This window comes from Scyliorhinus torazame, chromosome 14, assembly GCF_047496885.1.
Source record: "Scyliorhinus torazame isolate Kashiwa2021f chromosome 14, sScyTor2.1, whole genome shotgun sequence".
NCBI classification, from domain to species: domain Eukaryota; kingdom Metazoa; phylum Chordata; class Chondrichthyes; order Carcharhiniformes; family Scyliorhinidae; genus Scyliorhinus; species Scyliorhinus torazame.
In genome coordinates, this window is record NC_092720.1 from 189,398,352 (window position 1) to 189,414,705 (window position 16,354).

Below are 16,354 nucleotides of genomic sequence, written 5' to 3' on the forward strand. Positions count from 1 at the left end.
ACAAAAAGAAGATAAAATTTGGAATGCTGCAACCGGCAAGACTGTGGGTCACATATCAAGGGAGGCACCACTACTTTGAGACGGCGGGTGAGGCGTGGACTTTTATCGTGGAAGAAAAATTGGAATGAGCGGGTTATTAAAAAAAAGAACGTTTGAAACAAAGTGGTGGGGCGAGTATGGGGGGCGAAGAAGGGGGGGAAAGAGGAGTTTTATGTTATTAATCCTGCGATGTGGTAACTTTTCTCTCTTCCACAGGAGGTGGTGGGGGGAGGAAAGGAGGTGGAAGAGATGGGGCGTTGGCCATTGGGGGCGGGGCCAAGGGGGAAGCGCGGGCTCGGTTCCCGCGCTATGATAATCATGGCGGGAATAGGGAAGCAGGAAGGAGGGGGCATCGCACGGTGCGAGCCGAGGTCACGGGGGGAAGCCGAGGTCGGCCAGAGTTTGCTGACTTCTGGGAGCAACATGGGGGGTGTAACTACGCTAGTGGGGGATCTAGCGGGGGGGGTGGGAGGGGGGAATTATTGGGCTGCTGCTGGGGAGAGGGGGGAGCTGGTATGGGGTGGGATGGGCGGGGGGGCACCGCCTGAGGGGGACACAGCTGCGTGGGAACCGGGTGAGGAGCTGGAAAAAGGGGATGGCTAATCGACAAGGGGGGGGGTAAAAAGCCCCCCAACCCGGCTGATCACGTGGAACGTGAGAGGGCTGAACGGGCCGATAAAGAGGGCACGGGTACTCGCACACCTTAAGAAACTTAAGGCAGACGTGGTTATGTTACAGGAAACGCACTTGAAACTGATAGACCAGGTGAGACTACACAAAGGTTGGGTGGGGCAGGTGTTCCATTCGGGGCTAGATGCGAAAAACAGGGGGGTGGCTATATTAGTGGGAAGCGGGTAATGTTTGAGGCAAAGACTATAGTGGCGGAAAGCGGGGGCAGATACGTGATGGTGAGTGGCAAACTACAGGGGGAGACGGTGGTTTTGGTAAACGTATATGCCCCGAACTGGGATGATGCCAATTTTATGAGGCGTATGCTAGGACGCATCCCGGACCTAGAGGTGGGAAAGTTGGTAATGGGGGGAGATTTCAATACGGTGTTGGAACCAGGGCTGGACAGGTCGAGGTCCAGGACTGGAAGGAGGCCGGCAGCAGCCAAGGTGCTTAAAGATTTTATGGAGCAGATGGGAGGAGTAGACCCGTGGAGATTTAGCAGACCTAGGAGTAAGGAGTTTTCGTTTTTCTCCTATGTCCACAAAGTCTATTCGCGAATAGACTTTTTTGTTTTGGGAAGGGCGTTGATCCCGAAGGTGAGGGGAACGGAGTATACGGCTATAGCCATTTCGGATCATGTTCCACATTGGGTGGACTTAGAGATAGGGGAGGAAACAGAAGGGCGCCCACCCTGGAGAATGGACATGGGACTAATGGCAGATGAGGGGGTGTGTCGAAGGGTGAGGGGGTGCATTGAAAAGTACTTGGAACTCAATGAAAATGGGGAGGTCCAGGTGGGAGTGGTCTGGGAGGCGCTGAAGGCAGTGGTTAGAGGGGAGCTGATATCAATAAGGGCACATAAAGGAAAGCAGGAGAGTAGGGAACGGGAGCAGTTGCTGCAAGAACTTCTGAGGGTGGACAGGCAATATGCGGAGGCACCGGAGGAGGGACTGTACAGGGAAAGGCAAAGGCTACACGTAGAATTTGACTTGCTGACAAAGGGTACTGCAGAGGCACAGTGGAGGAAGGCACAGGGTGTACAGTACGAATATGGGGAGAAGGCGAGCAGGTTGTTGGCCCACCAATTGAGGAAAAGGGGAGCAGCGAGGGAAATAGGGGGAGTGAGGGATGAGGAAGGAGAGATGGAGCGGGGAGCGGAGTGAGTGAATGGAGTGTTCAAGGCATTTTATAAAAAATTATACGAAGCTCAACCCCCGGATGGGAGGGAGAGAATGATGGGCTTTCTGGACCGGCTGGAATTTCCCAAGGTGGAGGAGCAGGAAAGGGTGGGACTGGGAGCACAGATTGAAATGGAGGAAGTAGTGAAAGGAATTAGGAGCATGCAGGCGGGGAAGGCTCCGGGACCGGATGGATTCCCAGTTGAATTTTACAGGAAATATGTGGACTTGCTCGCCCCGCTACTAATGAGGACCTTTAATGAGGCAAAGGAAAGGGGACAGCTGCCCCCGACTATGTCTGAGGCAACGATATCGCTTCTCCTAAAGAAGGAAAAGGACCCGCTGCAATGCGGGTCCTATAGACCTATTTCCCTCCTAAATGTAGACGCTAAGATTCTGGCCAAGGTAATGGCAATGAGGATAGAGGATTGTGTCCCGAGGGTGGTCCATGAGGACCAAACTGGGTTTGTGAAAGGGAGACAGCTGAATACGAATATACGGAGGCTGCTAGGGGTAATGATGATGCCCCCGCCAGAGGGGGAAGCGGAGATAGTGGTGGAGATGGATGCCGAGAAAGCATTTGATAGAGTGGAGTGGGATTATTTGTGGGAGGTGCTGAGGAGATTTGGTTTTGGAGATGAGTATGTTGGATGGGTGCAGCTGTTGTATAGGGCCCCAGTGGCGAGTGTGGTCACGAATGGACGGGGATCTGCATACTTTCGGCTCCATAGAGGGACAAGGCAGGGATGCCCTCTGTCCCCATTGCTGTTTGCACTGGCGATTGAGCCCCTGGCAATTGCATTGAGGGGTTCCAAGAAGTGGAGGGGAGTACTTAGAGGAGGAGAAGAACACCGGGTATCTCTGTATGCGGATGATTTGTTGTTATATGTAGCGGACCCGGCGGAGGGGATGCCAGAGATAATGCGGACACTTCGGGAGTTTGGAGAATTCGCAGGATATAAACTGAACATGGGGAAAAGTGAGTTGTTTGTGGTGCATCCAGGGGAGCAGAGCAGAGAAATAGAGGACTTTCCGCTGAGGAAGGTAACAAGGGACTTTCGTTACTTGGGGATCCAGATAGCCAAGAATTGGGGTACATTGCATAGGTTAAATTTAACGCGATTGGTGGAACAAATGGAGGAGGACTTCAAGAGATGGGACATGGTATCCCTGTCACTGGCAGGGAGGGTGCAGGCAGTTAAAATGGTAGTCCTCCCGAGATTCCTCTTTGTGTTTCAGTGCCTCCCGGTGATGATCACGAAGGCTTTTTTCAAAAGGATCAAAAAGAGTATCATGAGTTTTGTGTGGGCCGGGAAGACCCCGAGAGTGAGGAAGGGATTCTTACAGCGTAGTAGGGATAGGGGGGGGCTGGCACTACCGAGCCTAAGTGAGTACTACTGGGCCGCCAATATCTCAATGGTGAGTAAGTGGATGGGGGAAGAGGAGGGAGCGGCGTGGAAGAGATTGGAGAGGGCGTCCTGTAGGGGGACTAGCCTACAAGCTATGGTGACGGCCCCATTGCCGTTCTCACCGAAGAAATACACCACAAGCCCGGTGGTGGTAGCGACTTTGAAAATTTGGGGACAGTGGAGACGGCATAGGGGAAAGACGGGAGCCTTGGTGGGGTCCCCGATAAGAAACAACCATAGGTTTGCCCCGGGGAGAATGGATGGGGGATTTGGAATATGGCAAAGAGCAGGAGTTACGCAACTGAAAGATCTGTTTGTGGATGGGAAGTTCGCAAGTCTGGGAGCGCTGACCGAGAAATATGGGTTGCCCCAAGGGAATGCATTCCGGTATATGCAACTGAGGGCTTTTGCGAGGCAGCAGGTGAGGGAATTCCCACAGCTCCCGACGCATGAGGTGCAGGTCAGAGTAATCTCAAAGACATGGGTGAGGGACGGTAAGGTGTCAGATATATATAGGGAAATGAGGGACGAGGGGGAGATTATGATAGATGAGCTGAAAGGGAAATGGGAAGAAGAGCTGGGGGAGGAGATTGAGGAGGGGCTATGGGCGAATGCCCTAAGTAGGGTAAACTCATCGTCCTCGTGTGCCAGGCTAAGCCTGATTCAATTTAAGGTGTTACACAGGGCGCATATGACTGGAGCACGGCTCAGTAAATTTTTTGGGGTAGAGGATAGGTGTGCGAGATGCTCGAGAAGCCCAGCGAATCACACCCACATGTTCTGGTCATGTCCGGCACTACAGGGGTTCTGGGTGGGGGTGATAAAGGTGCTTTCGAAAGTAGTGGGGGTCCAGGTCGAACCAAGCTGGGGGTTGGCTATATTTGGGGTTGCACAAGAGCCGGGAGTGCAGGAGGCGAGAGAGGCCGATGTTTTGGCCTTTGCGTCCCTAGTAGCCCGGCGCAGGATACTGTTGATGTGGAAGGAAGCCAAGCCCCCGGGGGTGGAGACCTGGATAAATGACATGGCAGGGTTTATAAAGCTGGAACGGATTAAGTTCGTCCTAAGGGGATCGGCTCAAGGGTTCACCAGGCGGTGGCAACCGTTCGTCGAATACCTCACAGAAAGATAGAGGGAATGGAAAAGAAGAAGGCAGCAGCAGCAGCCCAGGGGGGAGGGGGGGGGGGGGCGGGGGGGGCGGGGAGGAACCAGAAGGAGTCTCAGGGTTATTAATATATATGTATAATATGTATAGGTCGTTGCTATAAATAATTGACCAAAAATTTTCAATAAAATATTCTTTAAAAAAAGTATTGGTTTATTGTACAGTTGAGGCATGTGGGGGATGCAAAATTCACAGGCCGACGACCACTCTCTGGGTGAAGACATTTCTCCTCATCTCTGTCCTAAATGGTCTACCCCAGTATCCTCGGGCTGTGACCCCTGGTTCTAGACACCCCCACCATCGGGAACATCCTTCCTGCATCTACCCTTTCCAATCCTGTTAAAATATTATGGGTTTCTAAGAGACCCCACTCATTCTTCTGAACTCCAGCGAATACAATCCGAGCCAACTCAATCTCTCCCCATACATCAGTACTGCCATCCCTGGAATCAGTCTGGTAAACCTTCGCTGCACTCCCGATGGAGCAAGAACATCCTTCCTCAGGTAAGGAGACCAAAACTGCACACAGTATTCTTACCAGGTGTGGCCTCACCAATGTCCTGTATAACTGCAGCAAGACATCCCTGCTCCCGTGCTGGAATCCTCTCGCTATGAAGGCCAACATACGATTAGCCTTCTTTACCACCTGCGCGCTTACCTTCAATGACTGGTTTACAAGGACACCCAGGTTTCTTTGCACATTCCCCTCTAACAATCCATAGCCATTCAGGTAATCATCTACATTTATCTACATTATATCGCATCTGCCATTCATTTGCCCACTCACTCAACTTGCATATAATTGCAACAAGGCCTCCCTATTCTAATACTCCAATCCCTTTGCAATAAAGGCCATCCTACCATTTGCCTTCCTAATAGCTTGCTGTACATGCATGCTAATCTTCTCTGATTCATGTACAAAAATACCCAAATCCTCCTGCAACCCACACTGGTCTCCCACCTTCTGAAGAATATTCTTAAAAAAAAAATTGAGAGTACCCAATTCATTTTTTCCAATTAGGGGGCAATTTAGCGTGGCCAATCCACCCACCCTGCACATCTTTGGGCTGTGGGGGCGAAACCCACGCAAACACGGGGAGAATGTGCAAACTCCACCACAGACAGTGACCCAGAGCCGGGACCTCAGCGCCGTGAGGCAGCAGTGCTAACCACTGCACCACCGTGCTGCCCCATCTGAAGAATAATCTGTCTTTCCAATTTCCCTATCTCAGTGGGATGATTTCACAACTGCCCTGTACTCCACCTTGGTCCATCGCTTAACCAGTCTTTATCCCTTTGCAGCCTCTTCTCCCACCTAGCATTGTACATCAACAAATTTATACGGCACTCACTCCCTTCCTCTGAGACATTGATGTGACTGTGTACAGCTGAGGCTCAACAGCTCATCTTTGTGGTGCTCTGTGCGCTATAGCCTGCCTGCCTCAAACATGCCAGTTTTCTGTAGGCTGAAAGCTTCATAATCAATGCTAATACATCACCCCAAGGCCCGAATACCTCCTATCTCTGATTTCAGCCTTTCCCCTTATTTCAACGACCTACGGAATCCATAGAATCCCTACAGTGCAGATGGAGGCCATTCGGCCCATCGGGTCTGCACAGACCCTCAGAAAGAGCAAACCCACCCACCCCTCCTCACAGACTGTGACCCAAGCCGGGAATCGAACCTGGAACCCTGCCGCTGTGAAACCACAGTGCTAACCACTGTGCTGCACTCCATCTAGAAGTGTTACGGGGCATAAGGAGGCTCACAACTCTTGTTGTGGCTGTCTGAACGAGCACGTCATCTCGCGCTATTCCCCTGCCTTCCCTTCTTAACCCTTTTATTTTGGTATTTGTTCCTGGTGATTACTGTACATAGGCCTCTCAATCCCACTGTAGTAGTTTCACAGTTCCTAGTTTCTCACTATTTGGAGAATACGCTGATCTATCTTTTATTCACTCCAAAGTGGATGACCTCACACATCACCCCCGCTCCCCACCAACAAATTAAACTGCCAGTTTTGCTTATTTATCCGTCAATATCCCTTCAGAGCTATGCATCAACACAGTTTCCTCTCACATATATCTTTGTGCCATTCTCAAATTTGGATATATGGCTCACTGTGTAACTTCTTTATAATTATGGGGGCCAATCCCAGGCCCCAGGGCACATCTCTGGATGGGGAAGTTGGAAGAGGTGGGGGAGGAGGGTCGGGGAACATCACTAGTCACATATTAGTGGTATGGGCTATAGTTTGGGGGGGGGCCGTCACTTTACAGCAAACATGCCTTACCAGGAGACACTCCTGCTCGTTTTTAACAGCCTGCCATAAGGCAGTTGGGAGGATTCTCACGTTGATATCCAACCTGTTTGGCCGCGTTATGAACACACCTTCCTTGGCCAGCAAGTCCTGAGGTGGCACACAAACTCAGAGCAATTGAGTCCTTGCCTGGAAGAGTGCAGCTCTAAGAACACTCGAGAAGCTCAACACCATCCGGGACAAAGCAGCCCCGCTGATTCGCAACCACCGTTAACATCCACTCACAGTGCTCAGAGGCAGCCGTGTGTACCATCTACAAGATGCACTGCAGCAACTCACCAAGGTTCCTTAAACGGTACCTTCCAAACCTCAGAGGCAGGGACATGACCCACTGCATCACAAGACCTCCTGGCCCAATTTAGAGACCGCCTCCAAAATTTCTACTGGATTCGATGGGCCTGAATAACCATGTACACATCCACGTTGGTCTCTCTGATGGGTTCACGCTGGTCCAAGTGCTCAGCCACTTTATCCCTTGGGCCTGGGGCAAAACAAGACAGCTTTGTGCCTCTCCTGAGGCAGCACGGTAGTTTTTGTTTCCCTGGCAGATGAGGGACTATTGCTTATTAAATTATTTACGCACCAAGCATATTTGATGTTAATATTTCAGCTCGATGTGACGCCAAGGCTCGGAGAAAAGAGTTTACCTCAATTCGCCCACAATTTACTTCTTTCTGGGTGGGCCCTTGCTAAGGCCGTCTCCAGTCAGTTCACCGCAGTACACTCCTCACCCTGAAGTGGCTCATTAAACCTTCTGCCTCAGTCAGGTTTGCCACACAGGCCAGGAACGCACACCGCTCAATCCTCCGTGTTGAGTCAGCTTGTTTCTGTGTCCTGAGTCGGAGGTGGTGGGTTCAAGTCTCCTGGTCCCCACTCCAGAGACTGGGGCATGAAGGCCTTGGCTAACAGCCCCAGGCAAATGCGAGGAACGCGGGCCTGCTGGCAAACTTGGGCAGGGATTTATACCCAGGTTGTGGTCGTCGGTCGCAGGGCAACTTTTAGCACAGGCAGGTCAGGAAGGCTTGTGACTCGGAGGTGGTTGCATTCGTATGCCAGTCCGCTGCCCTTCCCCTTCCAGGTGGAAGTCACAGGTTTGGAAGGTACCGTTTAAGGAACCTTGGTGAGTTGCTGCAGTGCATCTTGTAGATGGTACACACGGCTGCCTCTGAGCACTGTGAGTGGATGTTAACGGTGGTTGCGAATCAGCGGGGCTGCTTTGTCCCGGATGGTGTTGAGCTTCTCGAGTGTTTTTAGAGCTGCACTCTTCCAGGCAAGGAAGCCTTCCCTCCCACTGCCCGCAGCGTATTGATGGGAGATTGGGTTGGGCAGAGGCCTAGGATGGCCTGTCCGACCTTGCCCCATTTGAGGCCCTGAAATGTTGCCCATCCGAGCACAGTTTTTGTTTTGAAACCGGGAGAGATTCAAGGGTCCGGAAGGGAAACCGAGCGCTTTGCTCTGTTCGGGCCTCAGGTGGGGAAAAGGAGCCCTCATTCAAGACTGGAATCGGCGGCACCCCTCAAAGGTCTGCCCCTCCCCAACCAGATGTCCCCTCTCCCCGGCCTCGTCATCAAAGACCCCCCCATCCCCCCACCTCTCTCCACAACACCAAATCCCTCCTCTCCACACCATCCCTGTAGCCACCCCTCCCAAACCCCTGTGGACTGACTCTCTCTCCCCCCTGCTCCCCACAACAGTTACCGCCAACCCGAGTGCGCCAATACATTGAATCCGGGAACTTCTTGCAGTTCCACTACTCCGGGTGGCAGGATAGGGACCCCTGGGCGGCCGGCTCTCCCAGGTGGGACTTTCACCGCCTCCCCCATCCCGCTCCCTGAGAGAAATCCCAGGCAGTGGGAACCGACGGGGTGGAAAACCCCACCACCCGCAAAATTCCACCCATTCGAGATGGGAATTTCCTTCCGAGGCCTGGGGCTAGGCCTGTCTAACTTTGCTGACATCCTTCAGCATCAGCGGAGCAGGGGTGTAGAGGAGAAAGATCTTCACAGGACGACCACAGTGCGGAAGGAGGTCATTTGGCCCAGCGTTCCTCTGCCTGCCCCTTTGTAGGAGCTCTGCAATTATTTGCACCTGCCTTGTCGTTTCCGCACAGCCCAGCAAACCCGCTGCTGATGCAGCGCCTGGGGACATTGCTCCACATTAGCAGCGCAGACACAAATTGCTATCTCATTAGAGTTCGCAGCTGCCCAGGGGGCCTGTTTAAAAGAGGCCCAAAGGACCACAGGCTGTGATTACAAAGCTGACCTGAATTGCTGGAGGAGGTTCCGCTGCAATGAAGAGTCAGCTGGAGAGGTAGGCAACGAGCCGGCCTTGCAGCATCTGAATTCAGCAATCAGCCCGAATGGGCCTATTGAGAGGGCAGTAGCTGAGAGGTGTAAGTGGCACAGTGGGGGACAGTCTCATCAGGAGGCCATGGCAACCCTGAGGGGTTGAAACGGTCTTCACAACCCCACCCACCCATTCCCCCTCCCCGCACCCCAACGGCTTTCGGTCAAGCTGGTTGTCTATATTTCTTTTTGTAAATGCTTGTAATACCTGACTTTGATTGCAGGAGAGGTGGGGGAGAGGGTTAATCCCCTCCACTGGGAACAGGCTGCCCAGTGTCTGACTGTGAATGGGGGGAGGTGGGAGAGAGGGTTAATCCCCTTCACTGGGAACAGGCTGCCCAGTGTCTGACTGTGAATGGGGGAGGAGAGGTGGGGGAGAGAGTTAATCCCCTTCACTGGTAACAGACTACCAAATGTCTGACTGTGACTAGGAATTTTTTACAAACATGTGAATATGCTGAGATATGTATTACAGCTCTCTGTACCCAATGTGACATATATTACAGCTCTCTGTATCCAGTGTGATATGTATTACAGCTCCCTGTACCCAGTGTGATATGTATTGCAGCTCTCTGTATCCAGTGTGACATGTATTGCAGCTCCTTCTACCCAGTGTGATATGTATTGCAGCTCTCTGTACCTAGTGTGATATGTATTGCAGCTCTCTGTACCCAGTGTAACATGTATTGCAGCTCTCTGTACCCAGTGTAACATGTATTGCAGCTCTCTGTACCCAGTGTAACATGTATTGCAGCTCTCTGTACCTAGTGTGATATGTATTACATCTCTCTGTACCCAGTGTGACATGTATTACAGCTCTCTGTACCCAGTGTGACATGTATTGCAGCTCTCTGTACCTAGTGTGATCTGTATTACAGCTCTCTGTACCCAGTGTGACATGTATTGCAGCTCTCTGTACCCAGTGTGACATGTATTGCAGCTCTCTGTACCTAGTGTGATCTGTTATACAGCTCCCTGTACCCACTGTGATATGTATTACAGCTCCCTGTACCCAGTGTGACATGTATTGCAGCTCTCTGTACCTAGTGTGATATGTATTACAGCTCTCTGTACCCAGTGTGACATGTATTGCAGCTCTCTGTACCTAGTGTGATCTGTATTACAGCTCCCTGTACCCAGTGTGATATGTATTACAGCTCCCTGTACCCAGTGTGACATGTATTACAGCTCCCTGTACCCAGTGTGACATGTATTGCAGCTCTCTGTACCCAGTGTAACATGTATTGCAGCTCTCTGTACCTAGTGTGACATGTATTGCAGTTCTCTGTACCTAGTGTGATATGTATTGCAGCTCTCTGTACCCAGTGTAACATGTATTGCAGCTCTCTGTACCCAGTGTAACATGTATTGCAGCTCTCTGTACCCAGTGTGACATGTATTGCAGTTCTCTGTACCTAGTGTGATATGTATTGCAGCTCTCTGTACCCAGTGTAACATGTATTGCAGCTCTCTGTACCCAGTGTAACATGTATTGCAGCTCTCTGTACCTAGTGTGATCTGTATTACAGCTCTCTGTACCCAGTGTGACATGTATTGCAGCTCTCTGTACCCAGTGTGACATGTATTGCAGCTCTCTGTACCTAGTGTGATCTGTATTACAGCTCCCTGTACCCACTGTGATGTGTATTACAGCTCCCTGTACCCAGTGTGACATGTATTGCAGCTCTCTGTACCTAGTGTGATATGTATTACAGCTCTCTGTACCAGTGTGACATGTATTGCAGCTCTCTGTACCCAGTGTGACATGTATTGCAGCTCTCTGTACCTAGTGTGATCTGTATTACAGCTCCCTGTACCCAGTGTGACATGTATTACAGCTCCTGTACCCAGTGTGACATGTATTGCAGCTCTCTGTACCCAGGTAACATGTATTGCAGCTCTCTGTACCTAGTGTGACATGTATTGCAGTTCTCTGTACCTAGTGTGATATGTATTGCAGCTCTCTGTACCCAGTGTAACATGTATTGCAGCTCTCTGTACCCAGTGTAACATGTATTGCAGCTCTCTGTACCTAGTGTGATATGTATTACAGCTCTCTGTACCCAGTGTGACATGTATTGCAGCTCTCTGTACCCAGTGTGACATGTATTGCAGCTCTCTGTACCTAGTGTGATCTGTATTACAGCTCCCTGTACCCAGTGTGATATGTATTACAGCTCCCTGTACCCAGTGTGACATGTATTAACAGCTCCCTGTACCCAGTGTGACATGTATTGCAGCTCTCTGTACCCAGTGTAACATGTATTGCAGCTCTCTGTACCCAGTGTGACATGTGTTGCAGCTCTCTATACCTAGTGTGATAAGTATTACAACTCCCTGTACCCAGTGTAACATGTATTGCAGCTCTCTGTACCTAGTGTGATATGTATTACTGCTCTCTGTACCCAGTGTGACATGTATTGCAGCTCTCTTACCCCAGTGAGACATGTAGTGCAGCTTTCTTACCCAGTGGACATGAATTACAGAGACCTATAATGTATGTCACACTGGGTAGAGAATTGTAATATATGTCACACTGGGTACAGAGAACTCTAATGCGTGTCACACTGGTACAGAAAGCTGTAATACATGTCACCCTGGTGTGTACCGTCGTGTGATATACATTACAATTCTCTGTACGCAGTGTGACATTATGGCTCTCTGTACCCAGTGATGTGTATTACAGCTCTCTGTACACAGTGTGATGTCTATTACAGTTTTCTGTCGCAGTGTGGTGTATTATAGCTCGTGTATGGAGTGTGATATATATTACAGGCTCTCTGGTACGCAGTGTGAAATATGATTACAGTACTCTGTACCCAGTGTGATGTGTATTACATCCTCTGTACCCAGTGTGTTATATAGTTACAATGGGTCTGTGACCCAGTGTGGATGATTTTTACAGGCTCTGTTGTACCAAGGAGTGACATGTATTGACAGCTCTCTGTACCCTGTGAAGGTGCATGACATATCTCTGTACCGTGTAACATGTATTACAGCTCTCTGCACCAAGTGCGATATATATTGTAGTTCCACCCCTCTCCCCCTTGCCCCTCCCCCCTCCTCTCCCCTCACCCGTCTCCCCCTCCCTCCCTCTCCCCCCTCCCTCTCCCCCTCCACCCCCTCCCCCTTCCCCTCATCTCCCCTCCCCTCTTCCCCCCCCTCCCCCTCTCTCCCCCTTCCCTCCCCCCCTCTCTCCCCTCCCCCCCTCTCCCCCTCCTCTCCCCCCTTCCCTCCCCCTCTCGTCCCCCCCTTCTCCCTCCCCTCCCTCTCCCCCCTCCCTCCCCCCTCCCCTCCCCCGCCTCTCCCCCCTCTCTCCCCCTTCCCTCCCCTCTCCCTCCCCTCCCCCCTCTCCCCTCCCCCCTCCTCTCCCCTCGTCCCCTTCCCCCCCTCTCCCCTCCCCCCTCTCCCGTGTCTCCCCTTCTCCCCCTCTCCCCTCCCCCCTCTCTCTCCCCCTCCCCTCCCCCCTCCTCTCTCCCCCCTCCTCTCGTCTCCCTCCCTCTCCCCCATCCCCTCCCCCTCTCTCCCCCTGTTCCCTCCCCCTCCCCCCCCCCTCCTCTCCCCTCTCCCCCTCCCCCTCCTCTCTCCCCCTCCCCCTCCCTCTCTCCTCCCCTTCCCTCCCCTCCCCTCCCCCCTCCCCCCTCTCCCCTCCTCTCCCCCCCTCTCCCTCCCCCTCTCGCCCCTCCCCCTCCCCCCCCTCTTTCCCCCCTCCCCCCCTCTTTCCCCCCTCCCCCCCCCTCTTTCCCCCTCCCCTCCCCTCCCTGCCCCTCTTCCTCTCCCCCCTCCCCCCCTCCCTCTCCCCCCCTTCCTCTCCCCCCCTCCCCTCCCCCCCCTCTCCCCCTCCCCTCCCCCCTCTCCCCCCCTCCCCCTCTCTCCCCTCCCCCCTCCCCTCCCTCTCCCCCCCCCTCCTCCCCCTCTCACCCCCTCCCCCTCTCTCCCCTCCCCCCCCTCTCTCCCCCCTCCCTCACCCCCCTCTCCCCTCCCCCCCTTCCCCCCTCTCTCCCCTCCCCCCCTCCCCCCCTCCCCTCCCCCCTCCCCTCCCTCCCCTCCCCCCCTCTCCCCTCCTCTCTCCCCCTCTCTCCCCTCCTCTCTCCCCCCTCTCTCCCCTCCTCCTCTCCCCCTCTCTCCCCCTTCCCTCCCCTCCCCCCTCCCCCCTCTCTCCCCCCTCCCTCCCCTCCTCTCTCCCCCCCTCCCCTCCTCTCTCCCCCTCCCTCTCCCCCTCCCTCCCCCTCCCTCTCCCCCCTCCCCCCCTCTCTCCCCCTTCCCTCCCCTCCCCTCCCCCCTCTCGTCCCCCTCCCCTCCCCTCCTCTCTCCCCCCTCCCCTCCCCTCCCTCCTCCCCCCTCTCTCCCCCCCTTCCCTCCCTCCCCTCCCCCCCCTCTCCCCTCCCCTCCCCCACTCCTCTCCCCCCCCTTCCCTCCCCTCTCCCCCCCTCTCTCTCCCCCCTCCTCCTCCCCCTCTCCCCCCTCTATACCCTCCCCCCCCCCTTCCCTCCCCTCTCCCCCCCTCTCTCTCCCCCCCCCTCTCCTCCCCTCCCTCTCCTCCCCTCCCCTCTCTCTCCCGCCTCTCCCTCCCTCCCTCCTCTCCCTTCCCTCCCCTCCCTCTCTCCCCTCCCCCCTCCCCCCTCTCCCCACTCCCCTCTTCCCCCTCCCCCCTCCCCTCTTCCCCCCCTCCTCCCCTTCTCACCCCCCTCCCCCTCCTCTCCCCCCTTCCCTCCCCCCTCTCTCCCCTCCCCCCTCTCTCCCCCCTCCCCCCTCCCCCTCCCTCTCCCCCCTCCCCCTCCCTCTCCCCCTCCCTCTCCCCCCCTCTCTCCCCCTTCCCTCCCCTCCCCCCTCCTCTCTCCCCCTCCTCTCTCCCCCTTCCCTCCCCTCCCTCCCCCTCCCCCCTCTCTCCCCCCTCCCCTCCCCTCCCTCCTCTCCCCCTCCCCTCTCCCCCCCCCCTCCCCCTCTCTCCCCCTTCCCTCCCCTCCCCTCCCCCCCTCTCCCCTCCCCTACTCCCTCTCCCCCCCTTCCCTCCCCTCTCCCCCCCCCTCTCTCCCCCCCTCCCCCCCCCTCCCCCCTCCCCTCTCCCCCCCTTCCCTCCCCTCTCCCCCCTTTCTCTCCCCCCCTCCCCCCCTCTCTCCCCCCCTCCTCCTCCCCCTCTCCCCCTCCCTCTCCTCCCCTTCCCTCCCCTCTCTCTCCCCCTCTCTCTCCCCCTCCCCTCCCCCTCTCTCCCCCTTCCCTCCCCTCCCCCCTCCCCCTCTCCCCTCTCCCCTCCCCCCCTCTCCCCCCCTCCCCTCTCCCTCTCTCCCCCCTCCTCCCCCCTCTCTCCCCCTCTCTCCCCCCTCTCCTCCCCCTCCCTCTCTCCCCCCCCTCCCTCTCTCCCCCCTCCCTCTCTCCCCCCCCTCCCTCTCTCCCCCCCCTCCCTCTCTCCCCCCCCTCCCTCTCTCCCCCCCTCCCTCTCTCCCCCCCCCTCCCTCTCTCCCCCCTCCCTCTCTCCCCCCCCTCCCTCTCTCCCCCCCCCTCTCTCCCCCCCCCTCTCTCCCCTCACTCTGCTTGCGTTTCCAGACCACGTTCACGCTCCGGAGGACCATATGGCGACGCGCAAAATGTTCCCCTCGCTCTGCTCACTCTTCAGGGGCACATTCACACTTGGGGAGCGGCCCTCAACACTCTCTTATACTCACTTCAGAAATCTGTGCACAAGCTCCGAACTCGCATCACCACAACACCCCCCCCCCCCCCGCCCCCATTGTGCCCCTCCCCTCCCCCACACACCTCCACAGGTGGAATATTGAACCTGTCAGGTGGACATTGAAGACTCTGTGGCACTATATACCCAAGAGGATCAGGGGAGTTTCTCCCCCCCTGCGTTCTGGCTATTATTCCTCACCCACCCTCACTGAAAACATTATCTGCTCATTATCCTGCTGCTGTCTGCCGTGGCTTTGCTGGGTGAAAGGCAGATGTCGATTCTCCAACATTGCAGCAGTGACTGCGCTCCCAAAGGTACATCATTGACCGAGACACCTCAGGCCAAGCCGAGGTTTTGACAAGTGCATAAGTGCATTCTTTTAAAAAAGAAAATTGGGGACAATTTACAGAACCCTGATGCTCCATCTGAACCCACTGCCTATTTTAGCACAAGCAGCCATGGGATATTTGGTCAAATCATCTCTTTTTCGCTGTGAGCCAAGAGATGGAGTGTCAGTCAGGTCAGGGCTGACCACTCCCTGCTCTTCCTTGAAACAAGTTATTTTCACTTGAGGGGGTCCGGTGGTGTCAGGGGGGAGATCTTGATTGAATGTCTCATCTGAAAGAGTGGGGCTCGGACGGTCCGGGGCTCCCCCAGTACTGAAGAGAAATCATACAGTGCAGAAGGAGGCCATTCGGCCCATCGAGTCTGCAGCGGCCCATTGAAGGAGAACGTTACCGAGGCCCCCTCCCCCGCAACCCCACCTAAACTGCACATCCCTGGACACTAAGGGGAAATTTAGCATGACCAATCCATCTAACCGCATTATATGATACCCATGTACTGGGAGTGTCAGCCTATATGCTGTGTTCAAATCGCTGAGGTACATTTAAAACAGTTAACAGTGACCAGCCGGAGTGCCTTTCACTGGGTCCCTCAGGGTCCCATGCAATGCCACCCCCGCCATAACTCTCTAGCATTTAAATTGAAACTTTTATTTATTTATTCTTGTTATGGGGATGTGGGGTTTCACTGGTTGGGCCAGTATAGGAAAGATAGAATAAATAGGAGCAGGATGAGGCCTTTCTCGCCCTGAAAGCCCACTCCACCATTCATTAGGATCATGGCTGATCATCCAACTCAATAGCCTAATCCCGTTTTCCCCCCATATCCTTTGATCCTCTTCGCCCTAAGTGCTACATTTAACTGCTTCTTGAAAACATGCAATGTTTTAGACTCAACTACTTCCTGTGGTAACAAATTCCACAGGCTCCACTCTCTGGGTGAAGACATTTCTCCTCATCTCTGTCCTAAATGGACTACACCTTTTCCTCTGACTGTGACTCCTGGTTTTGGACACACCTACCATTAGGAACATCCTTCCTGCATCTGCCCTGTCCAGTCCGGTTAGAATTTTATATGTTTATAGAAGATCCCCCCTCATTCTTCTGAACTCCATCCTAACTGAGTCAATCAGTCCCGCCATCCCAGGAATCCGTCTGGTAAACCTTTGCTGCTCTCTACAGCTAGAACATCCTTCCTCAGATAAGGAGACCA

General features: G+C 54.3%; 1 protein-coding gene across 1 annotated transcript in view; it reads right to left on the reverse strand.

Annotated features, from left to right (window-relative positions):
* LOC140390300 (gamma-aminobutyric acid type B receptor subunit 1-like) overlaps positions 1–16,354 on the reverse strand; it is a 138,667-nt gene that overhangs the window by 118,841 nt on the left and 3,472 nt on the right. The window contains exon 2 of the mRNA XM_072475343.1: positions 14,749–14,753. Coding sequence (XP_072331444.1) covers positions 14,749–14,753 — 5 coding nt within the window. The remainder of the gene's footprint in view (positions 1–14,748; positions 14,754–16,354) is intronic.